The 24,931-nt window shown below is 41.4% G+C and overlaps 1 protein-coding gene across 8 annotated transcripts in view; it reads left to right on the forward strand.

Annotated features, from left to right (window-relative positions):
- LOC126259903 (adipokinetic hormone/corazonin-related peptide receptor variant I) overlaps nt 1–24,931 on the forward strand; it is a 1,084,372-nt gene that overhangs the window by 900,415 nt on the left and 159,026 nt on the right. For all 8 annotated transcript variants that reach the window (XR_007546573.1, XM_049956985.1, XM_049956990.1 and 5 more), the window contains one exon: nt 9,519–9,667. Coding sequence is in view for 7 of the 8 variants with exons in the window: in XM_049956985.1 (XP_049812942.1) it covers nt 9,519–9,667 (149 nt within the window). In the remaining variant the exon portion in view is untranslated. The remainder of the gene's footprint in view (nt 1–9,518; nt 9,668–24,931) is intronic.

Below are 24,931 nucleotides of genomic sequence, written 5' to 3' on the forward strand. Positions count from 1 at the left end.
GCCTGACACTCTTGAATGTCTGCGACATCGCATTGCTCAAGCTGTGAATCCACTAGAGAGAGAACCAGCTGCTTCGTGTGTGACAGGAATTTAGTCACCGTTTTGGTATTTGTCGTTTAACACATGGTGCACGCATTGAATGCACAAAAATTTGAACTTTTCTCTTTCCAGGAACGTTGGAATTGTGTTTCTGTCTTTTTTAGTTCGGAAGCAATAAATGCTTTAAATTTGTTCCATATATATATATATATATATATATATATATATATATATATATATATATATATATATATATATTCGTCAGGTCCTTTAACAGCTCGTAGACAACCATCATCGAGCAAGTATAAGGCTACCGAATACCTAGTACCTGGTGAGCACGCTTACAATGTGATAAATTTAAAAACTGATATATTTGAAAATATATACACTTCCACTAAATTGTGTGTATGGCGGAGGGATTGGGGGGGGGGGGGGGGGGACATACAACTCTAAACTATCTTCTGGTAAACATAGCTTGTAATTTTTTTTTTCACAAAATTTTGTACATGGCTGCATGTTCAGAGACCGTGAATAGTTACAATTAAAAGAAAACAGCCATCGGTCACTAATTTTTAACGAATTAACCAGGTTTCGACACTACTAGGAGTGTTTTCCTCATAATTTAAACTAAAGAATGGTCTATAACATGGTCGCAGAGTTATGACTAAAAACGTATGATACAAATTATAAGTACGGAAATATCGTGAAAGACCGGCAGTAACGGTACTTTTATTTCATTTATAAAATAATAAATATGCCAAAAGGGCATTAGTCAGAAAGAAATTTTAGATACACATTCTATCCGTTCCCCTTTAGAAAATTCTGCTGTCTACAAAATCATCTGCGGTAATTGCACCTCTTACTATATAGGACAAACTGGACGTGCCTTCACTACCAGATATAAAGAACACTTGCTATGAAAAAATGGCACTAGCCCCCAAAATTCATCTTTTTCCGACCATCTTTAGGTCATTGACCTAAGCAATCTGTGACAGCAACATTTTGCACATCGAAAAGAAAGGGCGTAGACTAGACATTCTAGAAGAATAAGAGATTTTAAAGCATCTAGCTCGAAAGGATAGCTACAGATACGTAACAAAAATTTCTTCGATGGTATAAAGCCGTTACTCGATATCTGACCTCGGGTCTCCTTGTGCAGGTCGCCCAAATTTTCTTTTCCTTCTAAGGTAGTCCTTTTTTTGATGCGGCCCGCCACGAATTTCTTTCCTGTGCTAACCTCTTCATCTCAGAGTAGCACTTGCAACCTACGTCCTCAATTATTTGCTTGACGTATTCCAATCTCTGTCTTCCTCTACAGTTTTTGCCCTCTACAGCTCCCTCTAGTACCATGGAAGTCATTCCCTCATGTCTTAGCAGATGTCCTATATCCTGTCCCTTCTCCTTATCAGTGTTTTCCACATATTCCTTTCCTCTCCGATTCTGCGTAGAACCTCCTCATTCCTTACCTTATCAGTCCACGTAATTTTCAACATTCGTCTATAGCACCACATCTCAAATGCTTCGATTCTCTTCTGTTCCGGTTTTCCCACAGTCCATGTTTCACTACCATACAATGCTGTACTCCAGACGTACATCCTCAGAAATTTCTTCCTCAAATTAAGACCGGTATTTGATATTAGTAGACTTCTCTTGGCCAGAAATGCCTTTTTTGCCATAGCGAGTCTGCTTTTGATGTCCTCCTTGCTCCGTCCGTCATTGGTTATTTTACTGCCTAGGTAGCAGAATTCCTTAACTTCATTGACTTCGTGACCATCAATCCTGATGTTAAGTTTCTCGCTGTTCTCATTTTTACTACTTCTCATTACCTTCGTCTTTCTCCGATTTATTCTCAAACCATACTGTGTACTCATTAGACTGTTCATTCCGTTCAGCAGATCATTTAAATCTTCTTCACTTTCACTCAGGATAGCAATGTCATCAGCGAATCGTATCATTGATATCCTTTCACCTTGTATTTTAATTCCACTCCTGAACCTTTCTTTTATTTCCATCATTACTTCCTCGATGTACAGATTGAAGAGTAGGGGCGAAAGGCTACAGCCTTGTCTTACACCCTTCTTAATACGAGCACTTCGTTCTTGATCGTCCACTCTTATTATTCCCTCTTGGTTGTTGTACATATTGTATATGACCCGTCTCTCCCTATAGCTTACTCCTACTTTTTTCAGAATCTCGAACAGCTTGCACCATTTTATATTGCCGAACGCTTTTTCCAGATCGACAAATCCTATGAAAGTGTCTTGATTTTTCTTTAGCCTAGCTTTCATTATTAGGTGTAACGTCAGAATTGCCTCTCTCGTCCCTTTACTTTTGCTAAAGCCAAACTGATCGTCACCTAGCGCATTCTCAATTTTTCTCGCACTTGTCAGCTCTTGCCGTCTTCGGAATTGTGTGGATGATGCTTTTCCGAAAGTCAGATGGCATGTCGCCAGACTCATATATTCTCCTGTAACCTTTCCTTCTACTCCTTCCCCTAAAACTGCATTCCAATCGCCCATGACTATTAGATTTTCGTCCCCCTTTACATACTGCATTACTCTTTCGATATCCTCCTACACTTTCTCTATCTGTTCATCTTCAGCTTGCGACGTCGGCATGTATACCTGAACTATCGTTGTCGTTGTTGGTCTGCTGTCGATTCTGATTAGAACAGCCCGGTCACTGAACTGTTCACAGTAACACACCCTCTGCCCTACCTTCCTATTCATAACGAATCCTACACCTGTTATACCAGTTTCTGCTGCTGTTGATATTACCCGATACTCATCTGACCAGAAATTGTTGTCTTCCTTCCACTTCACTGACCCCTACTATATCTAGATTGAGCATTTGCATTTCCCTTTTCAGAGTTTCTAGTTTCCCTACCACGTTCAAGCTTCTGACATTCCACGCCCCGACTCGTAGAACGTTATACTTTCGTTGATTATTCAATCTTTTTCTCATGGTAACCTCCCCCTTGGCAGTCCCCTCCCGGAGATCCGAATGGGGGACTATTCCGGAATCTTTTGCCAATGGAGAGATCATCATGATACTTCTTCAATTACAGGCCACATGCCCTGTGGATACACGTTACGTGTCTTTAATGCAGTGGCTTCCATTGCCTTCTGCATCCTCATGTCGTTGATCATTGCTGATTCTTCCGCCTTTAGGGGCAGTTTCCCATCCCTAGGACAAGAGAGTGCCCTGAACCTCTAATCGCTCCTCCGCCCTTTTTGACAAGGCCATTGGCAGAATGAGGCTGAAGTCTTCGGCCGCCAATGCTAATTATTAAACGTTTCTTGGCTCTATTTCACCTCAATATTGCCTTCTAAAAGTTGTCATTCAGTCCTATCTACATTTTCATAATGATACTTTCATGTTTTACCTTACTGTTATAAGCTTTGATGTCGACAAAATGTTATGTTATATGCTACTATCAAACAAACATTGCTTTCCATTATGTACCAAATACTGTTTATTTATAATCATTTCTGCCTATATTTCAATGTGAAGTAGCCTAATTGTGTCTATGGCTACTAGACGGCGCGCTCGTTGCAGTGCCATGTTCTCCTGGCCGCATTTGTAAACGCGGGCACCTCAGTCCGTTTACAACCTGCACCACGCAAATAACGAGCAGCCCTTGGTGGCTCGCCATCACAGTTTTTTTTATCTTAAATTTCTTTGTGACTAATGTCCTTTTGGCATATTTATTGTTTTATGACATAGAAGCACTGCCAGTCTTTCACGATAACTTCGTACTTATAATTTGTATCAATAGTTTTTAGTCATAATTCTGTGACCATGTTATAGACCATTCTTTGGTTTAAATTCTGAGGAAGACACTCCTAGCATTGTCGAAACCCGGTTAATTCGTTAAAAATTAGTGACCGAGGGCTGTTTTCTTTTAATTATAGCTTGTAATGTTGTATAATACCTCGCTGTTCTCTAGACATTTTAGTGTTCATGCTATTTTATTTTCCGAACTCGGAAAAATATGAACGCCTTAATACAATGTTCTCTTGGGGGGAGGGGGCCATGAAACATCATACCCGACCTTGTATATCAATCTGATTATAGTCATCTACCGACAGTAGATATTGAGTGAGTAACTGTAAATTAATGTGGGACATATTAAGTTTCGTGTAATTTCTGTGAAATTCAGTTCTTAGCGCATGACACGTCATCTACATCTACCCACTTGTTGACTTAGGAGGAGGCTACCCCCTCCCTAATGTTGTTCACAGTTATAGAATTTGAAGCTCACTATCTGCACCTCGATTTCGTAAATACGTATGACGCAGTTCTCGAAGAAAAGAACTATTGTGAACAAAGGGCTGGGGACTATAGCATTGCGAGCATGTAAATGATGTTATTTTGTCTTTCAGTCATCTCCGCCACTGGATGTCATCACTTTTGTTATTTCTTTCCTAGCGCTGGCAGGTGGTCTTACCGTTCCTGCTATCGGGGGAAGGGAGGTATATTTCCTTCTTTTCCTTGGCTTATTCAACTTCCTGTGCTCTGCCGGCGCTACCTAAGGAACAACGACTTTGACGGTTTTATTGTTGGCCTATGGAAGGTTTCCGAGCACACAGCTTGACGAAAAGAAAACTAGCCTTTAAAATATTTCACGCACCTTATATGCGACACAACATGCGTCATTCGCAACATGGGGCAGAAGATATAAGGTGGGTTTCTATTTCTGTCACCTTGGACAAAAAGTTTCCATCATAATGGTATAGTGTAAAATTCTCCTAATATTCCTAGTTTGAAACCCACTTGTAGAAATATTTTTACTTTTGTTTAAATTCCATTTTTACTAACAAATGAAAACTTTAATTAAGAAACATTAAATCATTTTAATAACTTTAATGTCGTTTTACTCTCATTTAGAAGCGTCATTAAAATGCGAGTAGTCACAACAAATTAAAAACTGCTACAAATGTGCTTAATATCAATCACAAAAAACTAGTTTATTTCTATAGAACATAACAATTGATGCAATTTATTTTCATTTAATAATATTTCATTTCATATTCTATAAAACTGTAATTTATTTTGATATGATGAGCAATTAAAAGTGAAAATATGTTATTCTTACTACATAATTCTTCTTCTTCACCTTGTCCTGTTTCTCAAAACAATTGATCTGATTTTAAAATTAATTGTGAAACTAATGAATTTTAACGTGTTACACGCTGGCACAACCCGCAGAAGAGTCGCTTTGTTCTCTTTTTGCTACGGAATTCACGCGTAGCATAGTTGTCCCCATAAATAGCATGATATTAAGAAACCTTTATTAAGGACGCCCAGAGATGTCGCCCTCTCCACACAGATGTGTCGAGTACAGGGCGCTGTTTGATTAAGTTTTTGATTGTTGTGCGTATAACACAGGCAGCTTGAAAAAACCCAAGGGAAAAAATTAGAAACTGGATAACAGCTAAGTGTGAAATAAAAACAGTCTAGAAGGGAAAACGACTGCCCTCCAGAAATTTACACTGGCTTTGGACCGATGTATACAAAAGACCACTTTAGTAAATACATACCCGGCCCTGAGCTTCATATTCTGTAGACATAAAGGACAAGAGGCGATCGATCATTCGAAGAAAAATGGTCTGGTAAGCATGGGATCTAATATTCCTACCTTATGAGGTATGAGCACTTGTTCATCTTCGATTTTGTGGAAAATAATTATCTTGATTGATGACGTTTTCCCAAAATTATAAAGTGGGTCTCAGAAAATGGGCTCTCCCCAAATTTAAAAAAAAAACACACACACAATATTCATTTCAGTACAACAGTAAAATTCATACCCACAATTGACGGCCGGCCGCGGTGGTCTCGTGGTTCTAGGCGCGCAGTCCGGAACCGTGGGACTGCTACGGTCGCAGGTTCGAATCCTGCCTCGGGCATGGATGTGTGTGATGTCCTTAGGTTAGTTAGTTTAAGTTCTAAGTTCTAGGGGACTGATGACCTCAGAAGTTACGTCCCATAGTGCTCAGAGCCGTTTGAACCATTTTGAACCACAATTGACGTAGCAGATGAAATAGGATGCACATATAGATGAAATTTGATCTGGAAGAAGCATATTACTGAGCTGAGTTCACCTACCTTTACTCTTCGTATAGTTGCTAATCTTGGAAACAAACTCGAATCAACCTCTTGACATATGTTGAAAAATTCCCACTCATTAATCTCTCATGGAATAATTTTCTGGGATAACTCAACACTTAAAATGAAAGCATTGATGTCACAAAAGCGAGCAGTAAGAATTACATGCGATCAGCCACGGACGTCGTGTAGGTAACTCTTCAAGGAGTTATGCATTTTAACTGCGCCGTCACAATCCATGTATTCGCTAGTGAAATTCGTCATAAATCTCATCTCCATCTCACTTTAAGAAGAACAACGACCACCATACCTAAAACACCCTGGGGGGAAAACGACCTTTATTATCCACTAGCTTCGTGCCCCCTTTTACATTCACATAGACTGTATGATCTGCGCACATTTCTTTTTCTGTCTTTTATGTTGTTCACAAATTGCAACACGTTTTAAACTTTTCACGCTAATCAGGATTATAGAAGCGATAGAAGCAATTCTGATAACTATAGTCCAAGGTTTTTATTAATCATGCATTTCGCGTACTTGTGGTGATATTTACGTACAAACTTTCATCCGCTGATACATGTTTCTTTGTATCCAACCGAGAAGTGAAATACCAGTTTTCATATATGTGGCTTTAAATGTTTTTTAATATAGCGAAATATTTTCTTAAAAATTTTCGTCGTCTATTTCATCCCCTTAAGGGTTGAATTTCGAAAAACAATGAAATGTTTATTGTTTTATATCTAACTGAGATGTCGATGTAGCGTTAAAATGCTTTTGCGCTTCTTTAATAATGATTTATTATAAAAAAAATTACACCCACAATTTTACCAACATAATGGTTGAATTTCCAAAAATATCGAAACATGTATTTATGTGTTTGTAACTGATAAACGAAATGTTTTAGAAGTTTTTTGCTTCAAAATTGTCTTAAAAACGATATATTTTCAAAAAGCCTTATTTCACGGCCTTATATGTGGAATTTCTTCGGACAATCCCTTTTTTAATTATTCCTACCAAATAAGATGAATACCCTCTCCAAATTTCAAGATTATATTCTTAGAGGTTTGAGCTAGACAATGATGAGTTAATGAATTAGTCGTGCCCTATTTTATCCGCGTAGAGGTTGAATATCCAAAAACTGTCAATCACATATTATTTTCATTTCCAACTGGAAGCCATTATCCAATTTTCAAAGATTTAGCTTCGAAAATGCTTTCACAATGAAATATTTTCATAAAACATGTTATCCTTTATTTCACCCTCTTAAAGGTTGAATTTCTAAAAATCACTTCGTAAACAACGCCTGCAATACAAGATCAATAACCTCCCAAAATTTCAAGTTTCTGTCCTTAGCGGTTTCGGCTGCGCGGTGATGAGTCAGGCAGTCGGACATTGCCTTTTATACACTGAGATGCCAAAGAAACTGGTCCAGGCATGCGTATTCGAATACAGAGTAATGGCAGAATACGGCGCTGCGGTCGACAACGCCTATATAAGACAACAAGTGTCTGGCGCAGTTGTTAGATCGGTTACTGCTGCTACAATGGCAGGTTATCAAGATTTAAGGGAGTTTGAACGTGGTGTTATAATGGGCGCACGACCGATGGGACACGGCATTCCGAGTTGGTGGTCATATTCCCATACACTATTCCACAAGTGCACCATGAATATCAAGAATCCGGGAAAACATCAAATCTCCGACATCGCTGCGGCCGGAAAAATATCCTGCAGAACGAGACCAACGACGAGTGAAGAAAATCGTTCAGCGTGACAGAAGTGCAACCCTTCCGCAAATTGCTGCAGATTTCAATGCTGGGCCATCAACAAGTGTCAGCGTGCGAACCATTCAACGAAAACTCATCGATAGGGGCTTTCGGAGCGGAAGGCACGCTCGTGTGCCCTTGATGATGCACGACATAAAGCTTTATGCACCGCTTGGGGCCGTCAACACCAACATTTGACTGTTGATAACTGGAAACATGTTGCCTGGTCGGACGAGTGTAGTTCAGATTGAATCGAGCGGATGGACGTGTATGGGTACAGAGGCCACCTCATGAATCCATGGACCCTGCATGTCAGCAAGGGACTGTTCAACTTGGTGGAGGCTCTGTAATGGTGTGGCGTCTGTGCAGTTGGAGTGACGTAGGACCCCTGATACGTCTAAATACGACTCTGATAGGTAGCACGTACTTAATCATCCTGTCTGATCATCTGCATCCATTCATGTCCGTTGTGTATGCCGACGGAGTTGGGCAATTCCAGCAGGAAAATGCGGCACCTCACGGGTCCATAATTGCCATAGAGTGGCTCCAGGAACACTGTTCTGAGTTTAAACTTCCGCTGGCCACCAGACTCCCCAGACATTGAAGATATTGAGCACATCTGGGATGCCTTGCAAAGTGCTGAACAGAAGAGATCTTGACCACCTCGTACTCTTACGTATTTATGGACATCCCTGCAGAATTCATGGTGTCACTTCCCTCCAGCAATACGTCAGACATTAGTCGAGTCCATGCCACGCTGTGTTGGGGCACCTCTGCGTGCTCGCGGTGGCCCTACACGATATTAGGCAGGTGTACCAGTTTCTTTGGCTCTTCAGATTAAGATCAAGAACCTCTCCAAATATCAGGTTTGGGCCGCGCAGTGATGAGTCAGTGAGTGAATGAGTCAGTCAGTCAGGACATTACCTCTTACATAGAGAGTTTATTAAAGTTGTCAGAGAGAAGTTCAATATGCAGAAACATAAATCTTAGTTTATTTGCATAACAATATAAAATTGTCTGACAGGTAGCAAAGCAAATTTCAATTCGAACCTAAAATCATTTCTTCTAGACAACTCCTTCTATTCCATGGAATTTCTTTTCAAAAACTGGTAGCTTAAAAAAACTAGTTTTTGCCTGAGAAGGACTAAAAAATTTTCATAACAATAATCATGTCTATATATTCTCCAGAGTCAGTCATTTCACATCATATAGATAAAAGAATCGTTTAAATGATCTAGGGAAGATGTAACTAACATACTGCAAGCTCTGTTCGTTATTTGCAGATGCGGACCAAAAGGAGAAAAAATTGTCTGGTAAACACGGGATCTCAAATCCATACATTAAGACCTATGAGCACTTGTTCGTCTCTTCTGCTGAAGGAGTGCTCATAGCTCTTAATGAACGGATTTGAGATCCTGTGTTTACTAGATTATTTTTGTTTCGAATTATCGTTTTTGTCACATCCCTGGAAACTGACCGTTCTTCCTGAGTTCAGCACAGAGCGCAGTCGCTCCACCCGCCCGCCCACTGTTTCGGCGCTGCCTTGCTGGCGCTCGTGCTGGCTCTCGACGCTTGGCTCCTGATGACGCGCTCGCCACTCTTGTCCAGGTGACGTTCCTGATGATGCCGCTGGAGATCGGCTGGTCGTCGACGGTGAGCTGGCGCGCGGGCGACGCGCTGTGCCGCGTGATGGCCTTCTTCCGCGTCTTCGGCCTCTTCCTCTCCAGCTTCGTCCTCATCTGCATCAGCATCGACAGGTGAGCAGCGCCGCCGCCATCTTTCTCACCACCAGCTAAGTGGGTAGAGTCTGCGTGGAGCGGTATCCGTAGAAAAGTCAACACAGGGAAGATAGCAAGTAATCTGTTTCACTCGGTGCACACTGAAACTGATACACTTACATGTACACTGTTGTTGTTGTGGTCTTCAGTCCCCAGACTGGTTTGATGCTGCTCTCCATTCTACTCTATCCTCTGCAAGCTTCTTCATCTCCCAGTACCTACTGCAACCTACATCCTTCTGAATCTGCTTAGTGTATTCATCTCTTGGTCTACCTCTACGATTTTTACCCTCCACGCTGCCCTCCAATACTAAATTGGTGATCCCTTGATGCCTCAGAACATGTCCTACAAACCGATCCCTTCTTCTAGTCAAGTTGTGCCGCAAACTTCTCTTCTCCCCAATCCTATTCAACACCTCCTCATTAGTTATGTGATATACCCATCTAATCTTCAGCATTCTTCCCTTACACCACACAAATACAGTTTCATTTACAGATATCTTACGTCTATTACGTGTATAAAGGACAAAGGGTGAAGGTGACATATAAGTTGATTTTCCAAAGTCTTTATTAGCATTTTCAGTAACATGATAGGTCTTGTACGCGATGATGTCTCTGTCACAGAAACTTTCCAATCCTGACACATTTGGCACTCCGGTACCTCCTCGTACAATGGCCACTGTAAGCCATCCATTGCCATACGTAAATGTATCGTTAATGTCAATACTAAAATTCAGTCTGCATCCACAAAACACCGCAGGTCCATCTAGAAGAGAGTGTGCAGCAACAGATTTTACTGTATTCTTCTTCTTGTCTGCAGCTGATGTTGTCATTTCCACATCTTCAATTGTTTTATATATTGTCTGTCTTGCGCGACGTCGTAGCCTTCTGTAGCACACTAGCCTTCACATTTATCCGACTGGAGTATATCCCCACAGAATTACGAGAGGCGTTGCGATAGTAAGTTTAGTCACTGTTTTTCACACGTAAACTTCATTGCCGAACACAAATTCACCATGCAATCGTGAACTATACACGTTACACTATTTTTCGACATAGTCACATAGAGAATGGGACGTTTGTCATAGCGTGCAACCAGTTTGAAGAAACCACTCTGTTAAAATTCGGTGCCCTGAGATGCGAGGATTTTCCGCACAGCCTGCTACACCTCAGCATTGGATCGGAAGTGAGGTCCCGAGAATGTGGCTTTCTTTGCAGGGAACAGGTGGAAGTCCGATGCGGCAACGTCGGGCCTGTGACCCGATCCCTCCCGTCTGAAGCGACGAATATGTTCCTGTATGAGGAGTGCTGTGTGTGGTTTTACGTTGTCGTCCAAGAGCACAACGCCTTCACTCAAGTCCTGGTCTCTTTCGTCGAGTGGCGGACCTGTGTTTGGTGAGAGTGTAGAGTAGCATGTCGCTCTGATGGATCCTTGCTGGAGGAAATCAAGGGCAGTCACACCTTTCGGGACCACAACACCGCGGCCGTAACTTTCCCTGCGGAAGATGACACCTTGAAGTTTTTTTTTTTTTTTTTCACGAACTGTGTTCCTTCCTTGTCATTGAGGTGATATCAGATTCTGCACCCATGTCTCATCACCTGAGATAATACTGAACAGGAACTCATTTCCCTCTTGCGCGTACTACATCAAGTGATTAAGGTTGATCCCCGTTCTTGCGCTCTTTAGATCCAGGATCGGTCTTCCCGACTCCCATCTTGCAGACACTTTTCGGTAACCCAACATAGCATGGAGCATATGACGGGTCTGAGCACGACCAGCACTCAGTGTGGACGCTACATCTGACACCGCTATACACCTCTCTGCTGACACTATGTGCTGTATCTACCACTGTTGTTTACATTCGAGGATAACGGACACCCACTTGGACTTTATCCTCCACGCTCTTCCTTCCTTCTGTGATCATGCAATACCAGCAACCAGACATTTGATGAGACACGTTCTCTTCACCATACGTGGTCTCTAGGCGTTTGTGGATGATAGAAACACTAGTCCCATGTGCCCATTCATGCCAGATAACAGCACACACCTCCATTGGCGAACATATTGTCAGTACACTTTCGTCTGCCATTGGGATCTGTACTCGAATACCCTCGGGCACGCCAGTCTGCTGCTACTTTCCCTTCTTCAGCGCTTTGCGCATGCGTCATTATTCCTCCGCTGACACCTCTTTTGTCGTTAAATCAGTAAAATGTATGGATTCATATAGCGTTTGTTTGTGTCACCTGCTGTACCATCTTCTATTCGAAAATCAATGACGATACTACTTTCGGAACCTCCCTCATAAGTCAAAATGTTGCCGTCCACCATTTCTAAGGTTTTAAGGAGTTTTCCCTTGAATGTAAGGCACGTGCTGTGAGTGCAAATCCCCTCCTATTTATTCCAAATGGGGACTGGCCCTGTTCCAATATCAGCTCGTCTGCTACTTGGCTTAAAAGTTTCTCACGCTTCACTGAGTCAGTGATCGAACAGCATGCTCTACGTTTAGGGGGAGGTAATGTAAGTCATCATCACCACCACCTTACTTTCAACGATTACGCTATTGCCTGTTCCCAACTCACAAACAAAACCATTCCCATCTTCTCTGAGATCTTCCAATACCTCTTTTCCCATATGGCTCATCCGTCAGAATCTTACGAGGAATTCCATGACCTGCCATTCCACTACTTGTTGTCTCCCATTTTCACAATCCTTTTAAGTTTTTCCATTCATATTGAAAATATGTAATTTTATTCTAATATCTTTATCATCTCTCTTCGTGTGCGATCCTCTGTCCTCGTAATGAACCTCATCTTTGCTACTTTGGTTTCATTTTTAACTTTTTTTGTGGTAACCTAGCTTTCACCTTCACAGCATAAGACAGCATCAGCCATGTCGTGGTACTTTATGGATCTATCTTCTACTAACGGTACCACAGACAGCTTGGAATTTGTATTTTATTTTTAATATTAGAATTAAAATCATAACTTATATCACAGCCTAAGCATCGCCCCAAACAGAATTATCTAAAACAATTCTTGACCTAAATGGGTATTTTCCTTGGTATGTCATTATTTTCGTTTCATTAGTAGAAACTTTTTAATTGTATTCATTGTATATTTTGTTGGGCTGCTATACCTACCTTTGTACGTCATCTTCATTCTTTTAAATGATAACTACTTCATCCACAAACAGGAGCACATTCAGGTACTCATCATTCGTTATTGTAATTCCGTTGTTTACTTTACATTTCCATTCATAGAAAATGAAGTCACTGTAAATACTAAGGAAACAGGTGGTAGTCTACAAACTTTTCTTACTCCTTGATTAGTAATTATTTCTTGTAACTGATTCCAACATGTGTTTATTAGAATACGAGTACTTTTTATAAAAGTATTTATAAGACTTTTCGATGTATCTATGTTGATGGTGATGGAATATCTGTGTTTATTTATTCCGATGGAAGTCAGTTTTCTTGTAGCTCTATTTTTTATTTTCTTAAACCTCCTTTACTGAACGATGGTTAAATTACTTGCGATATTCGATTCATGAAACACACCTAACAGTTACCTGAAGATGAGACAATACTGTCATGTACTCGACTGCTTGTGCGTGAGATTAATATCAAATTAAGATAAAAATGTAGCTGTAAGGAAACTGACTTTCAGTGAAATAAAGAAATAACAACTGAAAGCTCTTCGGTTATTCGGGACATAGCAGACTCTACAGGATTAAAAAAAAAGACTTCATGGAAAATTATGTCCATTTACGGAAAAAGTGTTACATGCGAGAGATGCAAATAGTCTTTAAAGATCATCTGAAGAGAATGGATAGTATATCTGAATTTTCTCATATTAAGAAATTAGAAGGAGTAATTTATGATTTACTTCGGAAAACCTTTTCAAAATCCAACGTCGCATAAATCAGTCTTTATTGCTGACAACCGGTTTTGACAGTTTAACTGTCATCTTTTGGTCTGTAATATAGTGAATATACGTGGAACATAGTGTATCTGCTATCGTGATTTTTTAAAAAAATCGAGAAAAAATTTATTGTTGACATTACAAATACGGAAATGAAAACTGTACATTTACATGTTTTCAAAATTTTTTGTTATAAAACCTTTTCCATTATGAGTTCATACCTCATGTTATCATTATGGTGGATAAAGTACAGCACTTTATATTAGGTTGGTGCATAAGTTCTTACTGTTTTTCCGTAAGTTTAATAAGCGCAACAGATACACATAACAGAGACTTTATCAATAATATATTCTCCTTCACTATTACAACAGTCTGCCAATGCTTTAGAAATCATGTGGTTTTGAGGCGAAAACTCATCGTGCCACATTCGAAGCGCATTATCGTCCGGAAAGGAAGTTTCTTGAAAGTTATTCAGTAGAGAGAAAAAGATGAAAATCTGAGGGCGCAAGGTCAGATGAATAAGATGGGTGTGGAATGACTTCCCAACCCATCGCCTGCATAGTGTTTTTCGTCAGTCTATCAGAATGCGGGTGGACGTTCTCGTGGAGGAGTATCACTTCAAAGAGTCTTTCTGGTCGTTGTTCTTGTACTGTGTGCAAGACATCTCAGTTGACGATAAATGTCAGCAGTGATGGTTACAGCTCGGAGAAGCAATTCGTAGTACACCACATCGTCACTGTCCCACCAGATGTACAACATTCTGTTGTCTGGACGCGTGAAGGTCTTTGTACAGGGAGTCGCTGCTTTGTTTGGGTTCGTCCGATCTTTCTTCTCCTTATGTTAGCACAAAGACACCATTTCTCGGCGGCAGTGACGATACGGGATAGGAATGGTCGGTGTAGTTTACGACTCAGATGATGAGCAGGCAGAGATGCACATATCGTCACCCGATGATTTTTATGATTTTGGCTTAGAGCTTGCGGTACCCGCCCACCTGGTTTTTGAACCTCCTCAATGAATGCAAATGTCGCACGGTGCTGGAATGATCACAGTTCATCACATGTGTCAGTTTTCGACCACACTGACATGGATCATTTTGGATTACTTCATTTAAACGATCTTCATCAGCCGGCCGTGGTGGCCGAGCGGTTCTAGGCGCTTCAGTCCGGAACTGCGCGACAGCTACGGTCGCAGGTTCGAATCCTGCCTCGGGAATGGATGTGTGGTATGTCCTTAGGTTAGTTAGGTTTATGGAGTTCTAAGTTCTGGGGGACTGATGACCATGTCAAGTACCAGAGTGCTCAGAGCCATTTGAACCATTTTTTGATCTTCATCAAACCGCGAAGCTCTTTTTGAACGTGGAGAGGCACCAATGTCAAAACTATCCTCCTTAAAACGACAAAACCGTGTTCTTGCCAAGCTCTGTCCAATAGCATAAGTAGCTCAAATGTTTCTCTCTGCCACCGCTGCTATCACCCCTCTACTGAGCTCAAACAGAAGAATATGTCGGAAATGTTCCAATTTCTCCGCTTGTCACTCCATTTTCTAGCGTCCACAGCTCCACTCGCTATTTTCAGATGATAAAATGACAATATGTAAATTCAAATAGCAACAGTGAACAACAAATAAAAATGACAATCGATAAATAAACCCAAAGCAACCGAAATACCAACATGAAAAACAAAAACGCCACTTGTGCACCAAACTGATACACAGGTTTCTCAAAGAAATAAAACCATTTACACTTGAAAAGCACCTTGTGCACATGGGCATGTTCACATACGTAGCAGTCACATAGGCTTACTAATACTTAAAACGCACGACATGTAGTAAAATGCGTATTTGTGCATCTGTTTACGTCTGCGTGACATGTTACTTGCATCCTGTATCCACATTAGCCGAAGTATGAAGTGCAACTGGATGATAGTGAGGCAGAGATAAGGTGTGTACATAGTTACAGCCACCAGATGACTCTTACACAGGCATCTTAAAATCAGAGAGTAAATTATTTTCTTTCTACATTTAACAATAACAATAATAATAATTTACGCCCTGATTTTACGATGCCTGCGTAAGAGCCATTTTGTGGCTGTAACTATGTACACTCCTTATCTTTGCCTAACTGCCATCCAGTTGCACCACATACTTTGGCTAATGTGGATCCGGGATGTGTCTGCCAAGTGACCAAAACGGATGTACAAATGTGTATCTTACTGTACAGGGTGCTTATAAATTATTTATGCAAAAGTAACCTTTAATTGTGAAAAAGGTAAATAACTTAGGGAAATGTTTTATACAGCAGTGTATGCAGTGTCTCCCCAAGTTTTATTTACAAAAGTTCAATGTAGCTACCTTTTGTAACACGACAAATGTCTCGTCTGCAATCACATTCCTGCCAGATCCTGTGAACTTTCAATTTTTGGGTTTTGAATTACGCTTTTCTATGGTATAATACTTTTCGCGCTGTAACACTAGGCATATCCAGTTCTAAGCTAACACGTCTCATTGATTTACCCAGGCTACAAATGCAGTTGTTCAAATGCTGCGTCAGAGACTGCTGGCCGACACTGAGCCGGCGTCTTAGGTGACACACAGCGTCTTTCGGTGAAATAGTTTGTCTTAGAGGTGGTGGGTTGAGGTATTTAGTCGTGAATTGGAATTGAACGATAGTGTTGCAGTGTATGCAGATTAACGCAGCTAAATGACAAGTAACAACTATTTAAGGGACAAAATAAACTTTTGCTTTATTCGCACAACACATATTAATACATCTGACTACGCAAATATATTACGTTGCCCATCAGCAAACACAAAACATGTATATTCCACAGAGTCTAATGCACTCTGCACATCATATCTTGTGCTCCACTACGCACGATGAAAACTGTTTGTTCACATATCCCAACAGATAGTAACGGGTTTGGGATCAAGAAACCATAAACAACAATGAGAACGCGCTGCACTGTTAAACTCCGCGCAGGATACGGTGGCCAACGCGGAGTGACCAATCTTCGTCTTAGGGGGACATTGTACGTGAAATTCGTTGAAATTTGACATTTTCTGTTTTCTACTCCATAATGTACTTTGGACTTTCCTGAACATTTTGGTATATAATACATTAAAATCAGACAATTGTCAGACCCTCAAATAATAGTTTTAATGTAGACATGCTACTGTCAAATTTCGCGGCTACGCATATACTGCCTCAGTTGAGCAGTCATATCTTGGGAACTACAATGTCTAGAAGGCTGTGAATTGCTTTGTTTTGTGCCTACTGCTACGTCTCAGAAGTTGGCATTAAGATTAAACAAATCAGTCCTTTGTTTATGATACTAGTTTCCGTTGAAAGTAGTGTGATTATCGTCTATTTTTGTAGTAAGTTAACTTCTATTGCTTTTTATACCTAAGTTAAATGACTCAGCGTAAAAGTAACTTCAAGTAACGCAAATTTCCGGGTAACAGATATGTGAGACCTGCATTTTGTTCTGAAGTACATGAAAACACGTGTGCTAGCAGTGAAGGAAACCGCGATAATGTTTCTGAGGTGACCATGCGCCCTAGTGCATCGAAAAGGAAAGAAACTTTAGAAACGGGTTACAGTGGTGAAAGGAATGATATTATGGACAACGTCGTTACTGATCTGCAGATCCTTGCACAAGTTCTTTCTGAAACTGTCTCTTGCTGTCTTTGTGGTGGTGACAATTAACGGACAAAGTAATTGCTGAATTACAGGAATATTATGGGAAGGCCATTAGAGATAACTGTGACAATTTAGAGAAGATGAAAAGAGCTGTGTGAAGCACGTTCTTTCATCAAATATCAGCCGATGTAGAACCCTGTCATGCTTTGTGTCCACATCCACCAAACACATGGTGTAAATATAGCAAGCTGGATAATCTGGCACCCTGCATGAACTTACACATAAACATTCGCTTTTTACAGAGATTTGGCAAATCCTGGGCTACTAAAGAAGTGTTTACATGGAGTAACCCAGAATGTGACTGAGTCCTTCAAAAAAAATGGTTCAAATGGCTCTGAGCACTATGGGACTTAACATCTTAGGTCATCAGTCCCCTAGAACTTAGAACTACTTAAACCTAACTAACCTAAGGACATCACACACATCCATGCCCGAGGCAGGATTCGAACCTGCGACCGTAGCAGTCCCGCGGTTCCAGACTGCAGCGCCTAGAACCGCACGGCCACCGCGGCCGGCTGAGTCCTTCAATAATGTTGTGTGGTGTCGTGTGCCTAAAAATGTATCTGTTGGCCTTATGACTCTAAAGTTAGCAGTGTCTGATGCTGTAATAACTTTTAATAGTGGGAACTTTGAAAGACTTAAGGTTCTGGAGAGGTTAGGGGTAAGATTTTGACAGAACACAGCTAAACGACTGCGGGAACAGGACGAGCTTCGTGTACGTGAAGCAGAGTTAGCTGCTCAGCAAATAGCAAAAGAAGCAAGAAAGAAAAGTAGGAGGCAAGCAGTGGGCCATTGTGACACTGAAGAAGACACAGAGTATGGGCCAGGGCAATTCTAGTGCATAGAAGACGCAGAAATGTAAGTCTGTATATGAATTTGCAATAAAAAAAGTTTTAAACCTCAATATCTCTTAACTACTGTTTTTGCAATAAATGACCCGCTTTTTAAAAAAGTACTGATGGTTCAGAGATGAAATTTTCGCAGCGTGCCAAGTGTGAGATCCAACACGTATGGAAGTAAAATAATTAAAATATCCTGAATTTTTTTGTTTTTATGTTCGGTTATTTACAAAATTTTGTCAAAAAATTGTGTGTTTGAAAAAAAAGATAAAATGTCCCATAATACAATTTTAGTAATAATTCTAGTTCAGCGTATCTAGAAAGGTGCATTCAATAATTATGAAAAATTGTATGTTGATGTCATAAAAAGTTTCCAAGATAATGGGTCACAAAATTCGATAATTTAACATGGCGGCATAGGACATACAAGCGATGGGATAGTTCATTCGTTTGTTCGGAAGGGCAGCCAACACTCGCTTTCGTTCGGTCGGCGACACGCACACCCTGCAATCTATCTCAAACGATTTTACAGAAACCATTCGGTAAAAAATTTCTTTTTTGCGTTACATATGCCTTTGTGTCATTTTCATGATGATGTGCCCATCATGTCGCTAATGGTTACAGTTATTGCATTATATTTGCACTGAAGTTCGTTATATTTGCACTGAAGTTCTAAATATTTTGCAATGAAACAGGAGTCGCTATGATTTTACGTTTGGTGCATATTACATAACATGTTGCTGCGTATGACATTTAGCTAACATACTGAATTTTTCTTAAGACTTGGGTGGAGGTCTCTCTCTTTTACCAGTCTTCGGAAAATATATCCAACATAGCACAGTGGTTTGCGATCACGCCAGCCAGCAAGAAACCCAGTATGAAATATCCACAACATTCATCATATTTCATAAACGGTCTGAGATATCGAAGTGAGATTTTGGCAAATGATAGCACACAAAGAGTAGAGTATTTTTCCTTATGGTTATTATGCGAAACTTCATTATCTGCCGTGTTGTTTCATTAACTACAGAGTTTTTCGATGAAAGAATGTATATTTTAAGGGGCATCAATAGCTAGTGATACGGGAAATCGTGTGGGTTTTGAAACAACCTAAGTGAAGACAATACACCTTTATTTTTGTACCTAGGATGTGCTTTTTCGTAACCTATTACCTTACTTTTTTAATAAAATTAGTGAATTACTGTTTCAGAATGCTCTCCCGATTACGTTTGCACAGCATCTTAGTGAGGTGACATTGTGTAAACTCCTCAGTGTTTTGACGAAAGAAGCAAATTTTGACATGGCTGCATGAGAAATATAGGTTTTACTCAAAATTAGCCACTCGTGACGTTGCTCTGTTGAGTTACAAATGGTTAACAAGCCATGCGAAAATAAATTGCTATTTTGGTTGCATTTTTGGATGCTAACCAAAACAGTGATGACAGTAGATCTTTTTGAATGGACACCGTACAAGGGTGGGTGTGTAGGTGTTCCACAAAAAACGTGAGCTTAGGTTTGCTGTGAACGGCACTTCCCCTCCCGCCCTCTGCATTTTCCGTACAGCGCCTGCCAGCACCCCCACCACCTCCGATACCCCCACCTGTGCCCTGCCGACTGCGCATCTACCAGCCATATTATTGTGCGTGCACTACATACGATTCCATGATGACTGTTGGAATTACTCATTCGTGCATGCCACCTAGAGGAAACGTCAGGAACTTACAGTGTTAGGCGGGAATAAAATTTGAAGATGTACTACATTCAGTGCTGTAACAATCATTTCTCTAAGTTATTTACCCTTTTCACAATTAAATGTTACTTTTGCATAACCAATTTATAAAACCAATTTATAAACACTCTGTATGTCGTACATTTTAAGAATTAACAATGCTCTGTCATGCTATGTATGAGAGCAAGCCCATGTACAGAAGGTGCTTTCTAACTGTAACGAATCTGTGTCTCATGTGCTGTATTTTATCCACTATAGTGGCAACATGGAATGAAGTACGAACTCATAATGGAAGACATTTTACAACTAAAATTCTTTGAAGATATGTAAATTTAGTTTCCATTCCGGTATCTGTAACGTGAAACAAAATTTTTTTTCTCAGTTTTTTTTTTTCATAAATGGTAGTGGGATATATACAGGGTGGTCCTTTGATCGTGATTAGGCCAAATATCTCACGAAATAAGCGCCAAACGAAAAAACTACAAAGAACGAAACTTGTCTAGCTTGAAGGGGGAAACCAGATGGCGCTGTTCAAAATGGTTCAAATGGCTCTGAGCACTATGGGACTCAACTGCTGAGGTCATTAGTCCCCTAGAACTTAGAACTAGTTAAACCTAACTAACCTAAGGACATCACAAACATCCATGCCCGAGGCAGGATTCGAACCTGCGACCGTAGCGGTCTTGCGGTTCCAGACTGCAGCGCCTTTAACCGCACGGCCACTTCGGCCGGCAGATGGCGCTGTAGTTGGCCCGCTAGATGGCGTTGCCATAGGTCAAACGGATATCAATTGCGCTTTTTTTTAATAGGAACCTCCAATTTTTTATTACATACCCGTGTAGTACGTAAAGAAATATGAATGTCTTAGTTGGACCACTTTTTTCGCTTTGTGATAGATGGCACTGTAACAGTCACAAATATGTGACTCACAATCTTAGACGAACAGTTGGTAACAGGTAGGTTTTTTAAATTAAAGTACAGAACGTAGGTCCATTTGAACATTTTATTTCGGTTGTTCCAATCTGATAAATGTACCTTTCTGAACTTATCATTTCTGAGAACGCATGCTGTTACAGCGTGATTACCTGTCAATACCACATTAATGCAATAAATGCTCAAAATGATGTCCGTGATCCTCAATGCATTTGGCAAAACGTGTAACGACATTCCTCTCAACAGCCATTAGTTCACCTTCCGTAATGTTCGCACATGCATTGACAGTGCGCTGACGCATGTTGTCAGGCGTTGTCAGTGGATCATGATAGCAAATACCTTTCAGCTTCCCCACAGAAAGAAATCCGGTAACGTCCGATCCGGTGAACGTGCGGGCCATGGTATGGTGCTTCGACGACCAATCCACCTGTCATGAAATATGCTATTCAATACCGCTTCAACCGCACGCGAGCTATGTGGCGGACATCCATCATGTTGGAAGTACATCGCCATTCTGTCATGCAGTGAAACATCTTGTAGTAACATCGGTAGAACATTACGTAGGAAATCAGCATACATTGCACCATTTAGATTGCCATCGATAAAATGGGGGCCAGTTATCTTTCCTCCCACAATGCCGCACCATACATTAATCCGCCAAGGTCGCTGATGTTCCACTTGTCGCAGCCATCGTGGATTTTTCGTTGCCCAATAGTGCATATTATGCCGGTTTACGTTACCGCTGTTGGTGAATGACGCTTCGTCGCTAAATAGAAGGCGTGCAAAAAATCTGTCATTGTCCCGTAATTTCTCTTGTGCCCAGTGGCAGAACTGTACACGACGTTCAAAGTCGTCGCCATGCAATTCCAGGTGCATAGAAATATGGTACGGGTGCAATCGATGTTGGTGCAGCATTCTCAACACCGACGTTTTTGAGATTCCCGATTCTCGCTCAATTTGTCTGCTACTGACGTGCGGATTAGCCGCGACAGCAGCTAAAACACCTACTTGGGCATTATCATTTGTTGCAGGTCGTGGTTTACGTTTCACATGTGGCTGAACACTTCCTGTTTCCTTAAATAACGTAACTATCCGGCGAACTGTCCGGGTACTTGGATGATGTCGTCCAGGATACCGAGCAGCATACCTAGCACACGCCCGTTGGGCATTTTGATCACAATAGCCATACATCAACACGAAATCGACCTTTTCCGCAAATGGTACACGGTCCATTTTAACACGGATAATGTATCGCGAAGCAGATACCGTCCACACTGGCGGAATGTTACGTGATACCACGTACTTATACGTTTGTGACTATCACAGCGCCATCTATCACAAAGCGAAAAAAGTGGTCTAACAAAAACATTAATATTTCTTTGCGTACTAGACGAATATGTAATAAAAATGGTAATACAAAATGCAGTTGATATCCGTTTGACCTATGGCAGCGCCATCTAGCGGGCCAACCATAGCGCCATCTGGTTTCCCCCTTCAAGCGAGACGAATTTCGTTCTTTGCATTTTTTTCCTTTGATGCTTATTTCGTGAGATATTTGGTCCGGTCACGATCAATGGAGCACCCTGTATATCATGTACACTGAGGAGAAAAAAGTCATGGGATGGCGATATGCACATGTACAGACGGCGGTAGTATCGCGTACACAAGTACAAAAGGGCTGTGCATTGGCAGAGCTGTCGTTTGTACTGGTGTGTTTCATGTTTAAGTTTCCGACGTGATCATCGACGCACGACTGGAATTAACAGACTCTGAACGCGAAACGGTAGTTGGAACTAGACGCATGGGATATTCCACAGTGTTAAGAGTGTGCAGCATTACCTCTCACCACGAACAACGCATTGACCGACGGCGCTCACTTAGCGACTGAGAGAAGCGGAGTTTGTGTAGAGTTGTCAGTGTTAATGGACAAGCAACGATGAGTGAAATAACCCCAAAAATCAAAGTGTCGAACGTATCTGTTAGTGTAGTTAGGAGAAATCTGGTGTTAATGGGCAATGGCAGCAAACTATCAACGCGAGTGCGTTTGCTAATAGCGCGGCATCGCCTGTAGCGCCTCTACTGGGCTAGTGGCTATATCGGTTGGATCCTAGACTAGTCGAAAACAGTGGCCTGGTCATATGAGTCCAGATTTCCGTTGGTAAGAGATGATGATGGGGTTCGGGTGCGGCGCAGACCCCATGACGTCATCGACTCGAGCTGTCAGTAACGGATTGTGCAAGCCGGTCGTGGCTTCATAATGGTGTGGGCTGTGTTTACATGGAATTGACTGAGTCCTCTGGTGCAACTGAATCGATCGTTGCCTGGAAATGGTTATTTTAGGTTTCTGAAAGTATTTGAATGGAGTGTAGCCATGTATGGAAGTGAAACATGGACGGAAATAGTTTGGACAAGAAGAGAATAGAAGCTTTCGAAATGTGGTGCTACAGAAGAATGCTGAAGATTAGATGGGTAGATCACATAACTAATGAGGAGGTACTGAATAGGATTGGGGAGAAGAGGAGTTTGTGGCACAACTTGACCAGAAGAAGGGATCGGTTGGTAGGACATGTTCTGAGGCATCAAGGGATCACCAATTTAGCATTGGAGGGCAGCGTGGAGGGTAAAAATCGTAGGGGGAGACCAAGAGATGAATACACTAAGCAGATTCAGAAGGATGTAGGTTGCAGTAGGTACTGGGAGATGAAGAGGCTTGCACAGGATAGAGTAGCATGGAGAGCTGCATCAAACCAGTCTCAGGACTGAAGACCACAACAACAACAACAGGTTACTTGGAGACCATTTGCAGACATTCATCAAACAAAGGTTGGATGATGGTGCGCCATGTCGTTGGGCCAGAATTGTTTTCGATTGGTTTGAAGAACATTTGGACAAATCGAGCAAAAGTTTTCGCCACCATATCGCCCGATGTGAGGCCCATCGAACATTTATGGGACATAATCGATAGGTCAGTTCGTGCAAAAAATTCTGTACCAACAACCCTTTCACAATTATGGACGCAATACAGGGTGAAAAGTATTTAAACCGATAAACTCTGGAAGGTTGTAGGGGACATCAAAACAAATATTTTTCCCTAATGTCATTTTTTCCTATGAGGCTTATTTAAACCGGTGGAGGCCGTATTACGCTCTTCAGTTCTTAGAGGTCGTATTACGCTCTTCAGTTGTAGGCAACTGCTGTCCACCAGTGTAGTAGTGCATTGTCTCTGTTTACTAATGGAGCGAAACACCTGGAGTGAGTACACTGATATGATTCGTGCGTACTACGTAGCGCACCACAACGGACGAGCTGCACAGCGGGTTTATCAACAACAATATTCTAATCGCCGTATCCTGCATCATACAACCTTTGCTGCTGTGTACCAACGTCTGCGTGAGACCGGGTCATTTAGCAGATTACCTGTACAGGGAGACCGTTGCACGGTAAGAACGCAGCAATTTGAAGAAGTTGTCTTGCAGTATGTGGAGCGGGATCCTTCAATCAGCAGTCGTGCAATTGCACGTAACATGGAGACGAATCAGACGAATGTAAGAACGGTCCTTCGAGAGCAATTCTTAAGTCCATATCACTTACAGCGTGTCCAAAACCTGGAACCAGTTGATCATCCACCCAGAGCACAGTTTTCGCAATGGTACCTGGAACAGTGTGAAATGCATCCTACATTTCCATCCTCTGTGTTGTTTACCGATGAAGCCACGTTCGGGCGTAATGGAGTCTTCAACGTGCACAATTCGCGTGTTTGGAGTGTGGATAAGCCACATGCCACAGTTACTAGGGCTCATCAAGTACGGTTCTTCGTTAATGTGTGGGTCGGTGTTGTTGGGGACTGTTAAATTGGGCCGTATCTGCTACCTACGCCATTAAATGGCAGACACTATTACAATTTTCTCGCCAGAGCATTGCCAGAATTGCTGGAAGACGTACCGCTCCTTACAAGACAACCCATGTGGTTCCAACATGACGGGGCGCCGGCACATTTCAGCCGTCGTGTGCGTCGATTCCTGGGCCGACGCTTCCAAGAAACGCGGATTAGCAGAGGTGGTCCTGTACCGTGGCCTGCTCGATCCCCATATATGTCCCCTCTGGACTTTTTTGTGTGGGGAG

The sequence above is a fragment of the Schistocerca nitens genome, chromosome 5 (assembly GCF_023898315.1).
Source record: "Schistocerca nitens isolate TAMUIC-IGC-003100 chromosome 5, iqSchNite1.1, whole genome shotgun sequence".
NCBI lineage: Eukaryota > Metazoa > Arthropoda > Insecta > Orthoptera > Acrididae > Schistocerca > Schistocerca nitens.